Source organism: Petaurus breviceps, unplaced genomic scaffold (genome assembly GCF_028583685.1).
Source record: "Petaurus breviceps papuanus isolate PSGF00001 unplaced genomic scaffold, PetGlider_PUasm1.0 90702, whole genome shotgun sequence".
Taxonomy (NCBI): domain Eukaryota; kingdom Metazoa; phylum Chordata; class Mammalia; order Diprotodontia; family Petauridae; genus Petaurus; species Petaurus breviceps.
This window is the reverse complement of record NW_027187317.1, coordinates 1868573-1889974: the sequence shown is the minus strand read 5'-3', so window position 1 is coordinate 1889974 and position 21402 is coordinate 1868573. Positions and strand designations below refer to the sequence as shown.

Here is a 21402-nt window from a genome sequence, read left to right as displayed (position 1 = left end):
GTCCTGGTGGATAGATGATATCTTTGATATGAGGGCAATGATTCTCTGAATGGTTGGTTGTTGTCCTTCCTTCTCTAAGAGGACCAAAATGACACCACTATGTTAGAGTCAAGTTACAATGTGTCCAACTATGGCTGATCAGACCAGTACAAGCTTGGAATGCTCTATCACAGGTGGGGCACAAATAGTACATGTGAACATTTGGGGTGGATTCTCTAAGTATGCCCATCCTGAGTTTCTTTTGAGATACTTCAATTCTGCTTTTGCTCATAGAGCACATACCTTCTCTCATGAGGGCATACTATGTTGGGCAGTCCTGTGCCAATGTCTCCAATGTTACACAATCAATTCCAAAGTTCTGAAGAGAGATCTTGAGGGTGTTTTTCTGTTGCCTTTTCTGATCACCATGTAAGCCTTTGCCCTGTGTGAATTCTCCATAAAACAGTCTTTTTAGCAAGCTCACGTTTGGCATTGAAAAGTGGAGAGAGTAGGAGCAGCTAGGTGATGCAGTGAATAGAGCACCGGCCCTGGAGTCAGGAGGATCTGAGTTCAAATTCGGCCTCAGACACTTAACACAAAAGCTAGCCATGTGACCTTGGGCAAGTCACTTCACCCCAATTGCCCTCCAAAAAGCAAAAAAAAAAAAAAAAGTGGAGAGAGTGCTTAGAATTTAAGGATTTGAGTAAGAAAAGTGACCTTGGACAAGTCACTCTGCTCCTGAGGATAATGATATTTGCACTCCCTACTACAGTGAGTTGTTGTAAGGAAAGTGTTTTGAAGGGTTTCCCTCTGTAAGTGTGAATTAGTAATAGTATCTAGCAGAGTTAACACCTAGCATGTGTATATAGGCAATACTGGCCCTTGTTACCAGGAGGCGCTAGGAAGCCGGACTCCTGGCCCCGGGGTCTTATTCAGTACAGTCACAGGATCAAGGGTCAGGGAGGAGGCGGGAGCAAAGGTTCTCTCTTCTCTCCTGTCCTCTGCATTCCGCCGAGGTTCGGTAGCTCCGGTGGCAGCATGACGGTGGGCGCCAGATTCCGAGGGAAGGCTGAAGGCAGATACCTTCGCAGGTTCCCGAGGCGGGAGCAAGAGGAGGAGGAGGCCTATATCCTGCAGCACCCCCAGTTAGAAGAGGAGGAGGAAGGAGAGGAGACTGAGGGGCAAGGAGAGCCTCTGCAGCGCCCGGGGCCCCAGGCTGAGGAGAGGGAGGGAAAGGCAGCTCACTCCAAGAAAGTTCACTTCGCCTTTCTCCCGGAGAGATACGAACCCCTGGAGGAGCAGACAGCCGGAGAAAAGCCCAAAAAGAAATACCGAAAGAAGCTCAAGAAGTATGGCAAGGTATGGTGTGAAGGGGATCGCGGGTGGAGGAGACGGGGATCAGAGTTGCCCAGGTCCCGATGTTCCTGGAGCTGGCGAGGAACCGGACACCTCTGTGTGCTCCTGTGCTCACGACAGCGGAGATGCTGGAGTAGGGGGTTCTTGACCTCAGCCCTCCAGCAGAGAGGGTCTGCTCTCAATCTCCTGTCGCTTCAATTCCCCTGCTTGAGGCGCGTTCCACGGTCATCTCCCTGGCACAAAGCTTGCGAGGGGACTGAGGGCTGGGGAAGAGGTGACCGAAGTCTAGAGACAGCTCTCTCGGACGCTGACGCCCCGAAAAACTCACGAGTCAATGCTCCAGCTTCCCATCCCACCCAACCTAATCCCCGTTTGGGCAAAGGACACTTGGGGAAACTATTAGATCGTCTGGTTTAATATAATAAGTGGTTAAATGCGTATCGATTTACTCTCTGGCTCATTTGACGAGTGAACTCTGAAAATTTTAGGATGGGTCCGCTTACCCCCCCAGTGCCTTTCGTTTACACAAAAATGAGGAAACTGAGTCATAGGGATGGTGGCACAGGCACAGGGTTTCACCGAGAATTAGTGTCAGAGACGTAACTAGAACTCGGATCATCTGCTTTTTCTGTTACAAAACTGCTGGTTTTCTCTGGGTCACATAGATTTTTGCCACAGGAAAGACTTCTCCTTGATCCCTTTCTGATTCTCTTGGCTTCTGGGGCAGCTCTAATGGAAGTGTTGCTGAATTTTTGAATTTGTATTCCAGCTTTGATACTTCCTGCCATATGAACCTAGTAAATTCATTTAATCTCAGTTGTGATTAATTGTGCCTCAGTTACCTCATTTGTGAAATAGAAATAATGCCTTGGTCACTACCTCAAAAGAAGGTTTTTGGGAAAACATTTTGTAAGCTGTCATGCTATTATGTTGTGGGTTTTTATGAAGCCCATTTCACTGTTTTTTCTGCTATTGGTTATCTACTCTAAACCATCTAGTCTGTGTTCATCCTTGGACCACTGCTATTGTGAGAATGACAATCTACTGTCCTATGGTTTTGCTCAGAACCCCAATCATTTTAAGTGGGAGGATTGTCACACTGATTCTGAATAAGAGTAGATTGCTTAGGCTGAAGACTCTTCCGCTGCCCCCATTCCCTATCCAAATCAAGCCCATCCCTTTGCTCTCCCTCTATCACATTTGAAATACTCTTCCATTAAGCCTCTTGGTATTCCCTTCTATTTTTAACAAGCTACTCTTCATTTTAGACTTTTGGCTTCCTGTCAGAAATTTAATTAAGATTTAATTAATTTTCCAACATTCATGTTATTTCATCACAATAGAGCATAAGCACCTTAAGGCTGGAATTATTTGGTTTTGGTTTTATTTAATAAATGCTTGTTGAATTGAATTGAAACAAAATTTGCACAGGAAAGTTGGGCCTAGAATGTGTGTTTTTTAAATTTTTAAAAATTAGTAGTTCTGTCAAAATGTTTAGAAGAGGGAGAACAGTTTCTGATACATGATGATGATGTTTCTTTTTTATTCGTATCCAGTTCTGACCCCATTTGGCTTTTCTTGGCAAAGATACTAGTATGGTTTGCCATTTCCTTCTCCAGCTCATTTTATAGATGAGGAAATTGAAGCAGCGTGTATTTAGTGACTTGCCCAGGGTCACATAGCTAGTATGCGTTCCATTTAAGACAGGATTTGATCTGGAAGATGAGTTGGCACTCTAGCTACTGAACCATCCTTTTGATACAGAGTAGGTGCTTAATAAATGTTGATTGATTGGATTATTAGGAAATCGCATGTAAATTAATCTTGCTCTCCCTCTATCCCTTCCCTTCTGTTTTTCAAGACCCCACCCCACTCCTTCAGCAAAAATACTTCACTACTTTCTAGAAAGTGTCATGTCATTGGTGTGGATACTGCAGTTACTTGGGAGATGACAAGAAGCTTCTTCTAAGGCAGTCTTCAGGGACTTCCCTGACAGCAAAGGCTGGTCCTCAGATATAGCCCCCCAAACTGCCTAGGATCAGAGGGTCATAGAACTCTAGAGCTGGAAGGGACCTCATAGAACATCTAGTCCAACTCCTTCCTTTAAAAGATGAGGAAATTGGGGTGGCTAGGTGGCTCAGTGAATAGAGCACTGACTCTGGAGTCAGGAGGACCTGGGTTCAAAAGCAGCCTCAGACACTTAACACAAAACTAGCCATGTGACCTTGGGCAAGTCACTTAACCCCAATTGCCCTCCAAAAAAGGCAAAAAAAAAAAAAGATGAGGAAACTAAAGACTAGAGTGGTAAGTGACTTGACCACAGTCACACACACAGCAAACATCAAAGGGAAGATGAGAACAAAGGTCCTCCAACTCCTGAGGCACTTCAAGAAATCTAACCTTTTATCTGCTAGGCTCCTAAAGTCCAACCTTCTGTAAGAAGCCTTTATCTTAGTGCCATCCTTCTGAAATGCCCTGTTTCATCCAATATTTATCTTGTTTAAACATGGCTGTTTGCATGTTGGCTCCCCCATTAACTTGTAAGCTCCTGGAGGGCAAATACTGGTTGGCTTTTGTTTATTTGGTTGGTTTTGACTTTCTATCTTGAGCAGCATGATGGTCCTTGGTACATAGATGCTTAATAAACACTTGACTGCCCAGACTATTCCAAAGCTTATATTCTTTTAGAATAGACTTGGAAAACCCAGTGCCAACTTCCACACCATTATGAAGCCTCAGCAGTAGGACTTTGTCTCCTTTGGAGATATCATTTTCCCCAAACTTCCCTCCATTATTTGCAGATATTTCCAGGGGTGGGTAATTCAGTACGTACATAAATATTGTACTTGTCAACTCTCCTAGTCCCTCTTCCAGCTGGTTATTTCAGTGCTGAATGTTTTGTGACCAGCAGGCATGGTTTGTTTGCTTTAGGTTGGGGGATGGAGGAGGGAGATCAGAGGGGGTAGAAGTTTCTATCTAGGACTCTAGGGGTAAGGGGAGCAAGAGAAAAGGCTAGGATGATTAAAAATGGAAGTTTCTGCTGTTTCCTGCCTAACCAACAGGAACTAAGATCTTTCCCTATCTGGGGCTGCAGCCTCAGATTGTACAACAATCCTTGTAGTTTCTAATTCCTTGCTATTGTGGCCATGATGCTCAACATTTCTGAGCCTCTGCCGGGAGACTTCCAAGGAGTCTCTCCACAGGTGAAGATAGTGTTTCTTGGTTTTCATGGTTCCATTTTACTCAACAGAGCCAAGAACTTCTAGATGATAGGATTAGATTAAGGCCGGAATTTCCAACTTGCTCAGTGTTGAGGCACTAAGTTAAAAAAAAAGGTGTGGTAAATCAGCAAGCTCTATCTCCACCCTTCCTGTTGTTGTCTGCCATTCATTTTTAAATTAAAAGTAATCCAAATCTCTTTTTATTACTTTAACAAAACGATTAATTAAGGAAAATTCAATCTATCCTAGGGTGTTAAAAAAATTAGAACTGGGAAAAAATTAGAACTCATTCATGGCAGGTGGGGAGTTGGGTAGAAAAAGGCAACAAGCCTATTTATTAAGCCCTACTATGTGTCAGGCTGGGTCATTTCAGTTGTCTGGACTTGGGTCTTGCCATTAGACTCCAGTGACTCTGGAGGAGAGAGTGAGGCTGGTGACTTTGCACTGCCCTGCCTTATGTAAATCCAATTCACTTGCTAGTCAAGACATCACCCTCCTGATGTCATGAGTCCCGTTCAAGAACAAAGGATGAACCACATTGGTGTCAGGTTCTGTACTTTACACTCTGCACTTGACAAATATTATCTCACTTGATCATAGCATCCAAGACCATAGATTTCAAGCCGGAAGGACTTTAAGGAGATCTAATCCAAGTCCCTCTCATTTCACAAAGGAGGAAATAGTGGTGAGGTAGCTTTTGCTAAGGTCACAAAGATTGCAAATGGTGGTGCTACTAATCACATCTATATGTGATTTGCCTCCAAACTTGGAAAACCCAAGCTGAAGTTCTTCCTCTGACACATACTGAGAATATGACCCTGGTCAAAGTCCCAGTTCTTTAGGGCAATTGTTCTAAGACTCTTAAGTTTTGAAGAAGATCCCATCCCACAGTGACAGAGGGAGTTTTCCCATCCAGGAGTGCCTTATGAAATCATAGGTCCAGTCACTATTCCCCGAGCTTAGAACCCCAGGATCATAAAGTTAGCCATTAAAATAACAACTGATAACAATGAGGCAGCATAGAGATGGGGCAGGAGACAGAAAACCTGAGCCCAGAATCAATCTCAGACACTTATTTGCAATGTCCCCTGGACTAGTCACTTTAGTTTCCTTAACTGTAAAATGGAGATAATAGTATTTATCCTTAGGTTGTTGTGAGGATCAGATGAGATTATGCTTGTAAAGTACTTATTACAATGCCTAGCACTTGATCAATTCCTCTTTCCTTCCCCTTTTCTGATGTTGCACTTTTCAAGTTTACAAAATACTTTACTGAGACTGAGATTAAATTACTTGTCCACCTCATTCAGAATTTGAACCCAAATCTTCTGGACTCCCAAGTATGAGTTAGACATAAGTAGTTTAGATAGTATAGTTTTAGATAGTGTTATCTTTTTCTGGAAACTGAGGCCTGGGAAGTTAAGTGATTTGTCCAGTATCATGAAGCTTGTTGTTCAGTTGGGTCCAACTCTTCATGACCCTGTGGACCCTACTGCCTGCCCATTGGGTTGTCTTGGCAAAGATACTGGAGTGGGTTGCCATTGCCTTCTTAAGAAGATTAATGCAAACAGAGGTTATGTGACTTCCTCAGGGTCACACAGCTAGTAAGTGTTTGAGATCTTTTTTGAACTCGGGTCTTCCTGACTCTGGTCCAGTGATCTGAGCCACCTAGGTGCCTTTGTTGTGAAGCTGGTAAGTAATAAGTCAGAATTTGATCCGAGGCCTCTGTCTGCCATACTACATTCAATGCCTATCATAGGGAAGCTGATATTTTTTTTTTAAATCACCTTTTAGTGACTCAGAATAGAAGGCAAATTTCCAACTTCTTCAATTATTCTTACTGACTTTCAACAAGTGTGATAATAAAACAGTGAATATGGATAAGCCTTTGTCCCCTCTTTGGAGGAAGAAAGAATATCTACCTTGTTCTCTTTTCCTACAAGAGAAATGCCATGTCTTTCACACTATAGTGACAAAGTTTCTGTTTTTACCACTCTCTACATATAGAAGCTTGCTTCCACCAAATAGATAGATTGAGCATTTACTATGTGCCTGGGACTATGGTAAACATTAGGGTTATGAATACAAGCCAAAAAAAAAAAAAAAGACTCCTCCAGAGGTTCACATTCTAATGGGCGAAGCCAACACATTAAAGGGAGCTGTGAAGGGGAGTGTTGGTAGGGAGGAGTGGAACCCATAGTATGGGAGCATCTTCAGGATGAGAAGGCTGTTGGTGAGGAAGAGGAAGAGGTTGGTGAGTCAGGAGCAGAATATTTAATGTGGGCCTCACAGTCAATATCTAATCCAAACAACCACATTGCTTTCAGCAATATCCTTTCACCTTTCTGGTATACCTATGTTAGCTCCTGTTTCATGGTTCTATCAATTGTGTACCATCTGATCTAGAAGTAAATGTGGTCTTAATTTGGGAGGACAGGACTGGATCATAGACTCAGAGATCATAGACTGAAAGCTAGAAAGGATCTTAGAGGTCATATAGTACAACCACCTCATTTTACAGATGAGGAACCTGAGGCCCAGGGTGGTTACATGATTTGCCTAAGATTATACAGGTAGTGACAGAGCTCCCAGGAAAATTCATGTGCTCAGTTTCCAAATCCAGCAGTTTTTCCAATGTCACACTGTCTCCCATGTAGAGATTGCTTTTACATAGTAATGTCAGGGCTATAATTGTGAGCTCTTCTAATTGCTCTGAGATTTTGTTTTCATATCACTTGAGTCAAACTGGTGAGAGATTTACTAGGAAAAAAAAGATGCTTTTAAAAACAATTCACTAAAACAGAGCAAGGAAGGATAATAACAACTTTTTTCATCAGTCAAATTTTCAGTTTATGTCCAAATCTCTTCCTGCTACTATTTAAAGAAAATAAATGTGGTTGACTATTGCTCTAGTACACAAGCTCTGGTGTGAAAAATCTTTGTGAGTATGACAAATGAGTCAAAATAAATGAATAAGCCCTTGCAATGCCTTCCCTAGTCAACATTCCCCACCCCCATATTCCACTCATTCTATCCTATGCTGCAGTGATGAAAAGAGTGATAGATTTCAATTAAAGTCAACAATCATTTAAATGTAGACTACGTTCCTGACATTGCAAGACAGTGGGAATTAAAAAAATGAAATGAAAAGAGATATAGACTTTTAATCTAATTCAACAAATACTTATTAAGTGCCTACCCTGTGCAAAGTGCCAGGATATAAAGAGACAAATTAAAAGCAACCACTCCCTAAGGAGCTCATATTCTACTGGGGGGGGGGGAGGAAGGGAGGTGTTGTTCAGTCGTATTTCAGTCATCTGCTACTCCCTGTGATCCCATTTAGGATTTTCTTGGCAGAGATACTGGAGTGGTTTGCCATTTCCTTCTCCAGCTCATTTGACAGATGAGGAAACTGAGGCAAACAGACTTGCTCAGGGTCACGCAGCTAGTAAGTGTTAGGTCAGATTTGAACTCAGGAAGATGAGTCTTCCTGACTCCAGGCCCATAACTCTATCCACTGTGCCACCTAGCTGCCCCTCAGTTTCTATTGAATGGCTAAGATGGAGTGCCCTTGTTCCCTGATCTCAAATGGCAGCTAAGTTTGGAGTCAGGAAGACCTGAGTTCAAATCCAGCCTCAGATACTTGCTAGCTATGTGACCCTAGGCAAGTCACTTAACCTGTTTTCCTCAGTCTCCTCATCTGTAAAATGGGGATAATAATAGCACCTACCTTCCAGATCTGTTGTGAAGGTCAAATGAGATAAGAAATGGCTGGAAAACAGGTCTTCTCTAAAATAGGAGAGGTAATTTAAGAATCATTGGTCTCTCTGAAAACCAGTATAAAACAAACAAAAAAAAACTGGATACATATTTTGAGAAAATTGCCTGGAACTACTGGAACCAGAGGACAAATTGAAAATCAACAAAAGAGAAACATCACCATCTGAAAGAAGCATCAAATTAATTATATGATCACTAAATTTCAGACCATCTAGGTCAAAGAAAAATTACTTCAGGTAGTTAGATCTAAAGAGATCACATACTGAGAATCTACAGTCAGGATCACATGAGATTATGCAATAAAAATTTAAAAGGAAAAGAAAGCTTGGAACATGGCATACCAGAAAGAAAATTACAACCAAGAATGACTTGTTTTGCAAAGCTGAGCATCATCATCACCATCATAGTACTTATATATAATGTTTTAAAAATTTTCATAGCACATTAAATACATTGTCACATTTTGTTCTCACAACAACCCTTGGAGGCAAGTGCCATTATTTCCATTTTACAGATTAGAAAACTAAGACAGAGGTTAAGTGACTTGTCCAGGGTCACACACCTGGTGAATGTCTGAGTTCAGATTTGAACTTGAGTTTCCTGACTGCAAACTCAGCACTTTTTATTTTTTGGAAGTGGGAAGGCAAGGCAGTTGGGGTTAAGCAACTTGCCCAGGGTCACACAGCTAATTAAGTGTCAAGTGTCTGAGACTGAATTTGAACTCAGGTCTTCCTAACTCCAAGGCTGGTGCTCTATTCGATGCTCAACCTAACTGCCCCAAAACTCAGTACTCTCAAGCTTGCCACTTATCCACCAATTCTACATAACTAACATTTCTCTAGGGAGAAAAATGAACCTTTAATAGAATCAATGCCTTCTGACTTCCTATTGAGAAATCCAGAGCTTGGTGGCATGTTCAAAGTGCAAGTTCAGAAGATAAGGGAAACTTAGAGGGTAAATAAATTTGAACAACTTGAAAGGTCTAAAATAGTGATCAAATACATATTTCCTAAAAGCAGAGAAATTACATTATGCTTAAATAATAGAATAATATTTATACTAAATAAATATGCATGGAATGGCATACTATGACTGCTTAAAGGAAAGCTAATTGATCTACAATAAGAAATAGACATAGATGGGGGAAGGGAATCTCTGTCTTTTTAAGGAATGGCTATAATAACACAGTTTCTAAGGGCTCATGAAGAAAAGTATTGGGAATTCCATATCTAAGTTCACATATTCAATGCTCTACCAAGAACTTGGTCAAGTTAGTTACTCTTAAATAACTGAATCTTTGGTAAAATCAGTTCATTTCTTTGGATTTAATTTTCTTTGTTTTTGCTTTTTTTTTTAGAGGGGGGAAGGCAGGGCAATTGGGATTAAGTGACTCACCTAAGGTCACACAGCTAGTAAGTTGTTAAGTGGCTGAAGCTGGATTTGAACTCAGGTCCTCCTGACTCCAGGGCCGGTGCTCTATGGATGTCATTTTCTTTATCAGTAAAACAAGGGGATTGGATTAAATAACCTCTAGGACTTCTTACAGTTCTAACCACTGTGATATTTTGACAAATTCTCTCCTCCTCCCTGCTCAGGGCCATGACCTGACCTCTATAATCATAGTGACATTTATATAAGGCTTTAAGGCTCACAAAGCCCTTTATATATTTAATTGTTTAATTCTTAGAACAACCTTGTGATAATACTATGATCATTCCCATTTTACAGATGAGAAAAGAAGGCCCATGAACGTGCCTATGGTTATATAAGCAAAACCTGAAGTGAGGCCTCCCAAACCCTGGCTCCAGAGTGCTGTCTCCTATACCACACTGCCTCTATGAGAGCAGAACTCTATAACCTCTTAAGTGTTGGTGAATCTCAATTCGACCCATTTAGGAAGTGAATTTAAAATTTAAAATTCTCCTTCTGTCACCAGCTCATCCAGTTCAACAGAATAAGGCTTTGTCTAATAAGGAATGAATGAATGAATTCAAAAAGTATTTATCAGGTTCTTACTATGTACAATGTATTATCTACTGTGAGACTAAAAAGAGAAAAGGGGAAATTGGTCTATGCTCTCTAGCAGGTTCACATTCCAATGGAGGAGCTAACACATAGAGAAAGTTTAAGTTGTTAAGTCAGATAGAAAGGTTCCATGATCCTTAGGGTATAGCCACAGAGCAGAAAGTAATGTTTCTTCATTATTATCATCATCAAACTTTATTTTATAATTATACAGGGTGTCTCAAAAGTTTTAGTAGTTTTTTAGCTTTAGTACCTTAAAACCTCACTAAGAACTTTCAAGGATCCTGTATAACTAATTATTATGTTGCATTTTTGTGGTTGTTGTTCAGTACTCAATAAATGCTTGTTGAATGTCATGGAACATTTGGTAATTGATCTTTAACCCCCCTAAAGGAAGCCCTATGTGGAAAATGAGCTTCATTTTCTGTCTGCTGTTTAATAATATCCAGTTTAGGGTAAGAAGGACAAGAGTATAACATAAAACAGAAAGTCTTTCCCAGCTGTTCTTTTGAAAATGCTGAGTTTATAACTGGTGGGCTGGGGAAGACAGGGGCTAAAGCAGAGGTATCCAAATTTTAATTAAATAAAGTAATTAAGTATAAAGGGAATGTGAGCAATCCAGAGCCCCTGAGTAGCAGCTTTGATGAAGTATAAAGACCATGGGATTTTGAGCCAGAAGATTGAGGACCATGTCCGGATTCCATCCTTTATTAGCTATGTGATATTAGACAGTTCTGAGTCTCAGATTTTTCATTGGTAAAATGGAAATAATACCTATAGCACCTCAACTCAGGCAGCTGCAGTGAGGTGGAAAGCACTGGCCTTGGAGAGAGACTGTCCATGTGATTCTGACCCTAAGTTTCCTCAGCTGTAAGGGAAGAGGGAAGTTGGTCCCTGACCAATTGTGAAACCCCTTCCAGCTATAAAGTCCTGTGACCTGCCTCACAGGATTAAAATCAAGTCTTTTTCATTTTGTCTGTTTTGGGGTAGTGGTGATTAGAGAACTTATATCATTCTCTCTTTCGAGCTGTTTACCCTTTTGAAATAGAATGGGGAAATTCCCCCCATAAAGGGGTTAACTGGTTATTTATCGACTAACAGGAAACAGAAATGACCTTCTCCTCTCTGACTCTTCTGCTTGTGCTCAGATTGTACCAGACTGACGGACACCTTGAATCTTTCCATTCTGTTGGCTATTGGTGGTAGCTTTCCTCCATTTACACCAGATTTCCCCATTGCTGTGGTTAAGGAGACGTGGATTTCCTAGACTTTTATTTCTGTTATTCCACTCAAATGGAAATCAGTGTAAGAGAGGAAAGGGCAGTTTAATTGAATTACTGTTTCTACTGAGAAGTCAAGAGCTGAAACCTCAGAAAGAGTTAACCCCCAACAGCTTGAAGCCTCCTCACTGGACCTCAATAACTAAACACAGAGTATCTGAGCTTGTCTGGAGGCAACTAGCAGATGACTAGCCCCTCTAAATGGGTTTGCTAGTTTGATAATCATTGTCTTTTATGACTTTTAAAAATATGGTATTTGTTTTCGTAGATGGAAAAAAATTCACTTCTTGGTGGATTTTTTTTATACCAGTTGCAGATCCTCTCTGGTATCCTACGAGGCCAAACTCAGGCTCAGCCCATGCTTTTCTCATGGACTGCTGGTTCATCATCACATACCGACTTAGAACTTCAAGTTGGAAGGAACCTCTATAGAATCCATACTGTAAATGAAAGAAATCCTTATATTACATATTTTCTTTAAAAAAAAATTTTATCCTGGGGCGGTCAGGTAGCACAGCGAGTAAGAGCACTGGCTCCAGTGTCGGGATGACCTGGGGATCAAATCCGGGCTCAGATACTCAGCACTACACCCAGAAATAACTGGCCATGTAACCTTGAGCAAGTTACTTAACCCCAATTGCTTTATTAAAAAAAAAAATTTCCCCCAGTTACATGTAAAGACATTTTTTAAAAACTTGAGTACAAAATTTTCTTTCTCCCTCACCTGTTCTCTCTGAGACAGTAAACAATTTGTTATAGGTTATAGATTATCACATACTTTCAGAAGAAAAAAAATGCCTGGTATTTTATTTTCTTCCCAAGGCTGTTTAAAGTCATTTTTGTGGAGATAAGCTTTTTCTTGCCTCTTCTTTTCCCATAAAGTCAGATCTAGTTTTCAAATTGTACCTGGCAGGGTGGGGAGGGAGTAACAGTTCCAGCTGTATTCTTTGGGGGCAAGGGCCCCCATCCCTTTCTGCCCCATTATTCCACCATGCTTCTATAGAACATATCATTTTTCTCATATTGTGAAGCCTACTCTGGCCCTAAGTCAAGTTTTTGACTATTTGTACTGGGAAACTTCCTTCTAATCATTCCTAGTTTGGGGAGAATTTCTTCCTATTCGTTTTATTAATTTCTCCCTCCAAGGTCATAGTGAATAAAAATAATACTGAGTTTCACCTGCCCTCTCACTAAAAAAGAATAAACTGACAGCCTTGCCTATTCCCCACCCACTCCGCTCCCAACTCACACAAACTCTATTCCCAGGAAAACAGTATTGGTGAGAATGAGTCCCTCTCACTTTGATCCTAAAACTGAAAAGCTGTCCTCTCTGGATGACATTGAGATAAACCTTGGCAGATAGATATTTTATATGTCTTTTTTTCATGTATCTCAAAGCTATGTTTTGACATCACTCCAATAAATGAGTTATTTTAGTGGTATTTTTGGTAGTGGTAAAGATGAAATGATAAATCCTTCTTAGGAGATAATAAGCCAAGCATATAGATGACATAAATGTCACCAAAAATTTTTAAGGAAATAAATATAACCCATCTTTGATTTTAGTAGCTCAGCATTAAAAAGGATTTCTCTCTGCTTTTCTGTATTTTAAAAAATTTGGGGGGCAGCTAGGTGGAATAGTAGACAGAGTATTGACCCTGTAGTCAGGAGAACCTGAGATCAAATCTGTTCTCAGACACTTAACTGGCTGTGTGACCCTGGGCAAGTCACTTAACCCTGATTGCTTTGCAAAAAAAAAATCATAAAATTTAAAAATTGTTTTTCATGCTTCACATGTAAAATGTCTCCTGTAAGCTCTGCAAGAGCATTCCAAAAATGTATATCTCCATACCATTCTCCTTTTCCACCCTACCCTTACTTGTTCAATCATTTCAGTCATGTGTGACTCTTTGGGACCCAGTTTGGGTCAGGAAGGAGGGGAAAGGTATCAGTAGTAACCATGGTAATAGGGGAAGGTTTCATGGAAATAGCTAATACAAACCTTGCTAAGTCTCTGCAGGGTACTCAAAAGGCATTGTGGGGTAATAGAAAGAGTGTTGCATTTGGGATTGGTAGACCTGAATTTGAATACTAGCTCAGCTGTTAGTTTAACTACATATGACCTTGGGAAAATCATTTCCTCTCCATAAAGCCTCAGTTTCCTCATCTGCAGAATGACTCTAAGGTCTCTCCCAGTTCTCAACTTATGGTTTCTTGAAATAGTTGAAGGCAAGATCAGAAAATCAGAGCATGTGTAGCCATTGAGGTATACAGCTTCAGACAAGTTTTGTTAGTTATTTAGATGTGTGCTTAAAAGTGCCTTGGAATGTGATATTTGTTGGTTCTTATAAGGAAATATAGCATTCCCTTTAAGAGATTCACCATGAAAGGATTTTCTGAACAATTGGTGGGGAGAAGAAAAGTAAGGGGAGGTGGATCATAGGATTTAGACCTGGAAAGATGTGAGAAAGCTTTGAGATGAACTATTTTTAGTCCCTAATTTTGCAGAGAAGTGATTTTCCCAAGGTCACATAGGTAGCACGTAAATAACAGAGTTAAAATTCTCAGCCAAGTATTTTTATTCCAAATCCACTGAGAAGACCTGAATTTTAGTCTCAGATTCATGATTAACTCTGTGTCATCAACCAAAAATGACTTTTAGACCAATCAAGTTCACATGCACAGACAGACAAACACACACACTCAATATTCAGTGAAGAGATATTTCTCTCACCTACAAAAATGGGGTGGGTGGAAGGGGAGGATAAAGGAGGAGGAAGGGTACAGAAAAGTCTAAATTCCTTGCTAGTAGAAAGGCTTAGTCAAGAACCTCTAGGATAGTGTGACTGTGTGCTATAGTAGTAGCTCCTGAACTCAGTTTTTTCATCTGTAAAATGGAAGTGTCCAATGAGTGCTGGATTTAAGGTGTGATGACTGGGTGAAGTACTTTGGGTTCCAAGGGCCATAGCTGAAACCAGAGAGAGACAGAAAGAGAGACAGAGAGGGGGAGAGATGGAGAGTTCCCAATACAGATCAGAAGTGTGAGACCATTTTCCCCAATCTCTGAGCACCCTAACATTTTCTAGCTTCTTTGAAGTGCAGAGGAAATTAGGAGATCCCGACAAATATGATTACCCTGAACCGGCTTTGTTCAGTTTTCCTGTCTGGGTGCTGTGTTTACATTAGTACTTCCCTGTTGTCTGCCCCAGGGGCCAGAAGGAATTCCCTAGGGATGTGGGTCACTTTAAAAAAAAATTAGTTAGGATGTAACTCAAGTAATAGTGGGAGCTCAAAATGGGGGCAGGGGAGTGGGGTGGGGATTGGGGAAGGGGAAGAAAACAATCCCAAATGGTGAATTCTTAAGTCACTTTTGCTTTAAATAGAGCCCAATCATAGAATAATGCTCCATAGAGTATATGGATGGAAAAGGATAAACATTATGGACCCTGAAATTTCCTGTCATTACAAATATGTATGTTTGTAAAGAGTAATGTTTAAATAGCGTTCTACATTACACACACTCATACACATCACGCCCTAGGCCTAGCTTTCCTTCTCTAGTTCTGGCTAAATTCTTTCCATTTTCATCCTTGAATACCCTTAAATTGACTCCATTTGAATGGTCTTGTCAAGCACTTTATGTCAAGCTTGTTCTAGGCAGGTGAGGTCAACAAATGTTTTATTAAGTGTGAAAGTCTGAGGCAGCTGGGTGGTGCAGAGGATAGAGCACTGAATTAAGAATCAGGCAGACTAGGGGGCGGCTAGGTGGCACAGTGAGTAAAGCGGCCTGGAGTCAGGAGGATCAGAGTTCGATTCCCGGCCTCAGACACTTAACACCCACACACAAAAAAAACTAGCCGTGTAACCTTGGGCAAGTTACTTAACCCCAATTGCCCTCCAAAAGGCAAAAAAAAAAAAAAGGTCTGAGTTCAAGTGTGACCTCATAGATGTCCTCACTGTGTGACCCTGGGCAAGTCACTTGACTGTTTGCCTCAGTTTTCTCATCTGTAAAATGAGCTGAAGAAGGAAATGGCAAAACCACTCCAGTATATTTGCCAAGAAAACCCCAAACGGGGTCACAAAGAGTAGGAGTGACTGAACAACAACAAACTGACCGGCCTAACAGAATGCATATATGGGACTGAGGGTCAAGAGGTTCCCTTGAGATAATGGCTTCAAAACACTCTGCAGACCTTAAAGTTCTACAGAAATGCCAATTATTCTTATTATCATTAGCCTACTGTGGCCAGGTCCCTGGTGTCCTTCCCTGGGTCTTCTACTGCCCTCCTGCTGAGCTCAAGCAATGTTTATAGAGTAAAACTGGGAAGTGCTAGGAAAAGCTTAACCGGCCTGCAGGGAGTATGCACACTCACTTGTAAATTTTAATCTGCATCACTATCACTTTCCTAAATTTAGTCAATCAGCAGAACAATACTACAATCCCGGATCAATCCCGGATTTGTAGTATCTGCGGGATTTGTGGTATCTATTGGTTTCTGAGGTGTAAATAAAGTTTAATAATTTAACGGGGCTAGGTGCAGATTCTGGCTGGTTTCTGTAGCCCCTTTCTGGGACACAATGTAGATAAATTCAATGAGCTATGCCTAGAGTTTATAAAGAAGGAAAGAGTGGGTTGAATTGGATTGCTTTTGAAAAATGCAAAGTATTTTTACTGACCCCAAGCTTCCATAATAGCAAAGCCTCATTTTTTTTTTTTCAATTCAAGCCATTTATCTCCATTGACACTTGGAACACCAGTGCCTAGCACAGTGCCCGGCCCATAGTAAATTCTTAAGAAATGCTTTGCAATTTATTAGACTAAGCAACTGAGGCAAAAGGTAATGGGAAAATTGCATGGTGAATGTGAACAGGCCACAATAAATAACCAGAGAGTAAAAGATGTCAAAGAATTAAGGACAGGAAGAGGGGGGCTGGCAACAGTGAGAGTGAAGATGATGGGTAGAGATGGTCAGAGTGCTCCTCTGGTACCTTCTCAGTGTTGTGGGAAAGTGAGGGAGCCCCTCTGGCACATTGGGTGGTCACCAGTGGGGGACTTTGGGAGGACAAAGATGAAAGTCACACAGGATGGGGAGGTATGAGTTGTAATCTGCATTGTTGGGGGAAACTTGGGAACTGATGAGGTCACAGATCAATCTGAATATGAGAGAGGGAGAGAGAGGGGAGTTATTGTCTATATCAGCACTTTATGGTTACTACAGGGCTTCGGAATGATTATAAGTGTCATTACACCCATTTTATGGATATAGAAAATGAAACTCAGATAAAGTGACTAACCTAGTGTCAGGCAGCCAGAATATTAACTAGTTCATCTCTGTCCCAGGCCCATTAGTATTGATTCCTCTGGGATTGATTTTTTTTTTTTTTTTGCTTTTTGGAGGACAATTGGAGTTAAGTGACTTGCCCAAGGTCACATGGCTAGTTTTTGTGTTAAGTGTCTGAGGCCCGATTTGAACTCAGGTCCTTCTGACCCCAGGGCTGGTGCTCTATTCACTGTGCCAACTAGCCGCCCCCCAGGGATTGACTTTTTCTTTTCTTTTCTTTTTGCTCTTTTGTAGGGGGGGAGGGTAGGGCACTTGGGGTTAAGTGACTTGCCCAGGGTCATATGGCTAGGTTTTTGTGTGTGTGTGTGTGTATGTCAAAAGTCTGAGGACGGTTTGGAATGCAGGTCCTCCTGACTCCAGGGCTGGTGCTCTACTCATTGTGCACCCTAGCCGCCCCCCGGATTGACTTTTTTACAGCAATAAAGGACAGTGAATAAATTTATTCCCCCTTTACTCTTGAGGAATATTTGAATAGTTTGTTATTTAGTTGTGTCCAACTCTTTGTGATCCCATCATTTGGGGTTTTAGGGGCTTTTTTTTTTCCAGTGATAATGGAGTGGTTTGCCATTTCCTTCTCCAGATCATTTTACAAATGAGGAAACTGAGGCAAATGGTCAAGTGACTTGCCCATGGTCATATAGCTAGTAAGTGTCTGAGCCTGGATTTGAACTTGGAGCCTCCTGGCTGTAGGGTTGCACTCTATCCACTGCATCACCATTTTACATACTGACTGATAATTTTTCTCTTTTTCTAAAAACAGAATGTTGGGAAAGTGATCACCAAAGGATGCCGGTACTTTGTCATTGGTCTGCAAGGACTTGCCACGGCTTACTCATCACCCTTTACAGCGGCAGCCACCCTCACTTCCTTGGTTCGCTAACCAAGGCAGTGTCCTGTGGGAGAACGATGACCCTGATACCCTGGGAACACAATGAAACAAGCATCATGGACTTTGACCCAGAAACTACTTGGGACTATATAGGAAAAAAAAACAAAACCTGTCTTTTCTTGTGGAGGTGGAGAAGGTCTTAATGAATCAGTGCCTTCCCTGCTTTCTGGTGCTTTTCATCTTTGGAATGTCCTTCCATCAATGGAATCCTGGTCAAAGGGAAGCATGCACAAAAGAATGAGTTGAGATTTCTCTCAGACAAGATTCTCAGTTATAGAAAAATTAGTTTGTTAAATCCTGAGTCTGTGGCTTTCCAGCCTGAAGGAGAGCCACAAGAAAGGCACAGTTCAGGCGAGTGGACTTAATAGGAAGGAGGCTTCCAGTGAATTAAGATGGGGGGAAATTTTGGCTTAGAAATGGACGTTTGGTGATCCTTTCCCAGGGTGAATCTTGAGTTTGATGTACAACTTTTACCAAACACCTAGAATCCTATCGTCCCAGAACTTCCTGTGCAATGCATCTCCACCGCTGCCCTCTTTTGGAGGACTGACTTCTTTTGTCTTCTGGTTTTTCTGTTGCTTGAAGCTTAGTTACCTTTGTGGAAAAACAAAAAACGAAATCAGGAGGAGACTATGAATTTTGAAGAAGTGTCTGATCAATAAATTTGAGATTATCATTTCAAATTTAAGAAATGCCTGTAATAGACTTAAGTCTATCTCTTTTGGCTTGAAAGGGCTATTGCCATTGAATAAATGAGAAAGGTAAGATCCAAACAAAGCCTGGAGGTTTCCAGAAGGTCACCTGTTGTTTGACCAGCTCCTTGTTTGATCTGAAGGTCTGCTCTGGGCGTTTTACCAGACTAGCCCAGCTAGTTTAAGGCTGGCATGGCCAAAGTAGAAAGAGATCCTATTTGTCATCCATTGCAGATGAAATGCCCTACAGGGGTGCTAAGTCTCCTTTCTGACCAGCCCTCCTTCCACCATTTCTACTAGAAGTCTCTTGTTTTTACTCTCTGTTGTAGGTAGGAAAGTACAAGCTAAAAGACTGAGGGAGTTTGGATGGGGAACAAGCTGGGGCTGGGGCAGGGGAGTTAAAACAAGGGGATTCTAGGCTTTCCATTCTGGAAATGGGTGAATTGAAGAAAGTAACAAGGAAGTAGAGGAAAGACAGAGAACGAAGAGAAGAGCAAAGGAGAGAAGAAAAATGAGAGAGATAATAGAGAAGTGAAAGAAAGTAATGAGATTGATGGCAAAAGGGAAGTTAAGAGTAAAGAGTTTGGCTTTATTATTAGGAGCCAGAATTTAGAATTCTTGAAGGAAGATAGCAGAAAGTGATATTACAAGTTGGTTCTTTTAAGAAAAACAACCCCAAACCTGAATTTTATGTGTGTGTGTATATATATATATATGTATATGTATATACATATATATATATATATGTACACACACACACACACACACACACAGACAAACACATTCAAAGTTAGTACTTAAAAAGCTATAACTTTATTTTGCCTTGATTTTATCTAAGTAATCATTTTGGTATGGGAACACTGTCGGATTTACCATGGGCCTCACACATGCCCAGGAATAACCTATTGGCAGCAATAAGACTAAAAATACATGTAACAAAATAATTTTAAAAAATGTTATTTTATACTAAAGTGGGTCTCTAAACACCAGGTGGAGGCCTCAACTTTCAGGTTTTTCTGATCAATTCCAATTTAATGGCAGCCTTAATGAGAGGAAGAAGTAGGATTAAAAAAAAAAACGACAATGAGAAAGGAAAGGCTAGAGGGGGAGCTTGATTGCAGTGTAACGATTTTTTTTTCAAATTCTGAAGCATTAATATTAATATATTCATGTTTAAGACAAAGCTTGGCCTGAATACCTATGCACAACATGAAACCAGCATTGAAAGTGTTGTTAAATGGTCAAGTTTTAGCCAAAATGATGAAAGGAAACCAGCCCAGGTTATTAATTTTCATACCAATAAGATTATTAGAGAATCCCCATCAGTCTTGCTTCTTTCCAAGCCCATCTCTTTTCCCTTTTTTTTCTGTCTGTCAATGAAACTAGGTTTAGAGATACAAGTCAATCACTTTGAGTGTCTAATATATTCAGGAGAATTCAAAAGAATAAAAACTTGGGAGGGGAGAGCAAGGTTATGTGTGGTGTCATTCACTGAAGTAAACTAATGGTATTTTGTTGACAACTGCCACCTTCAAGCTGACAAAGGCTTCAGATAGGAGAGGACCCCAGACTGAAGTAGAATGATTTATTCCTTGGGGGCACAAGGCTACCTCAAGTATTTTCCCTTTCCCTGATGCATTTTGGGTGAAACTGTTCCAAAAAGAAGTGCATGTTGAAAGGTCGGGCCTGATCTGACCTTAACAACTGTAAAGTCTGGTTAAGAATTAACTCAAATTGTGAAAGTCACACTAAGCCCGTTTTGTCCTCATGACTAGGTTCATTTTGAAAGATTAATTCCTGCAGTTTTTTTGAGGCCAAAGCACTGATGTTTTTCTCATTTTCATGGGAATTAGCAAATTGAATTATTGATGTCAGCATGCTCTGTTTGGGTAATCTACCTTTTCTGTTTTTCTCCAACTACTGTTGATAGACTTCTGCAAGTTTTTCCCTTGCTTGTTCATGAAAGATACAGGAAAATTTGTTTCTTTTCTAATCTTAAATGTAAATAAAAGTTTGAATTTGTTTAATAAATGTGGAAATTTTGTTTTTTCACTGTGTAGTTTTTTTTTTTAAGCAATTGGGGTTAAGTAACTTGCTCAAGGTTACACGGCCAGTTATTTCTGGGTGTGGTGCTGAGTATCTGAGCCCCCTGTCCAATTCCTCCCCACTTCTTCCCTAGTATATCCTCCCTCCCCACACATCTTTCTTTCCTTCTTATAAGGCCATCAAAGCATAACAAAAATTGCTATCAAGTTTTCCAAACTTTTTTGACTCCACATCCTCTCCTAACAACAGTTCTTAGAGGCCTGTATTATCTATTCCTCTTCCCCTCTCCCTCCCATTATTAGAGTGTAAACTTCATCCTTAAAAATTCCTTACTCTTTGCAATTTAAGGTTTACAAAGGACTTTACATAAATTATCTCTTAAGTCTCCCAATTACCCAGTGTGGAATGTGCTATTATACCCATTTTACAGATAAGAAAAAAACCTGAGAGAGGTTAAAGGAGTTGCCAGGGGTCACATAACTAATAATTGCTCGAAACAGGATTTTTTACTCATGTCTTCCTAACTCCAAAGTCCAATTCTCCATCTACACAGCCATATCTTGGGCTTTCAGCATGACCCCAGTGAATGACTGAGTGGACAAGCTGAGACCTGGAGAAAAAAAGGCCAAGGTCTCCCACTGCATCCAGGACCATCTCTGGTTGTCCTGACCTATGTCTTGCCACTGGACCCAAATGACTCCTGAGGAGTGAGGCTGCTGACTGCACAGCCCAGCCTCACTTAAATCCAATTCACTTGCAAGTCATGACATGGCCTTCCTGATGTCATTGACC

General features: G+C 40.8%; 1 protein-coding gene across 1 annotated transcript; it reads left to right on the top strand.

The window, feature by feature from the left end:
* The first annotated feature begins 893 nt into the window (after positions 1-893).
* On the top strand, positions 894-20616 carry CUNH1orf115 (chromosome unknown C1orf115 homolog). Its single transcript, XM_069065997.1, has 2 exons — positions 894-1338; positions 17744-20616. Exons 1-2 carry the CDS (start codon positions 1018-1020, stop codon positions 17861-17863), a joined length of 441 nt encoding a protein of 146 aa, XP_068922098.1. The 5' UTR covers positions 894-1017; the 3' UTR covers positions 17864-20616.
* The last annotated feature ends 786 nt before the right edge of the window (positions 20617-21402 follow it).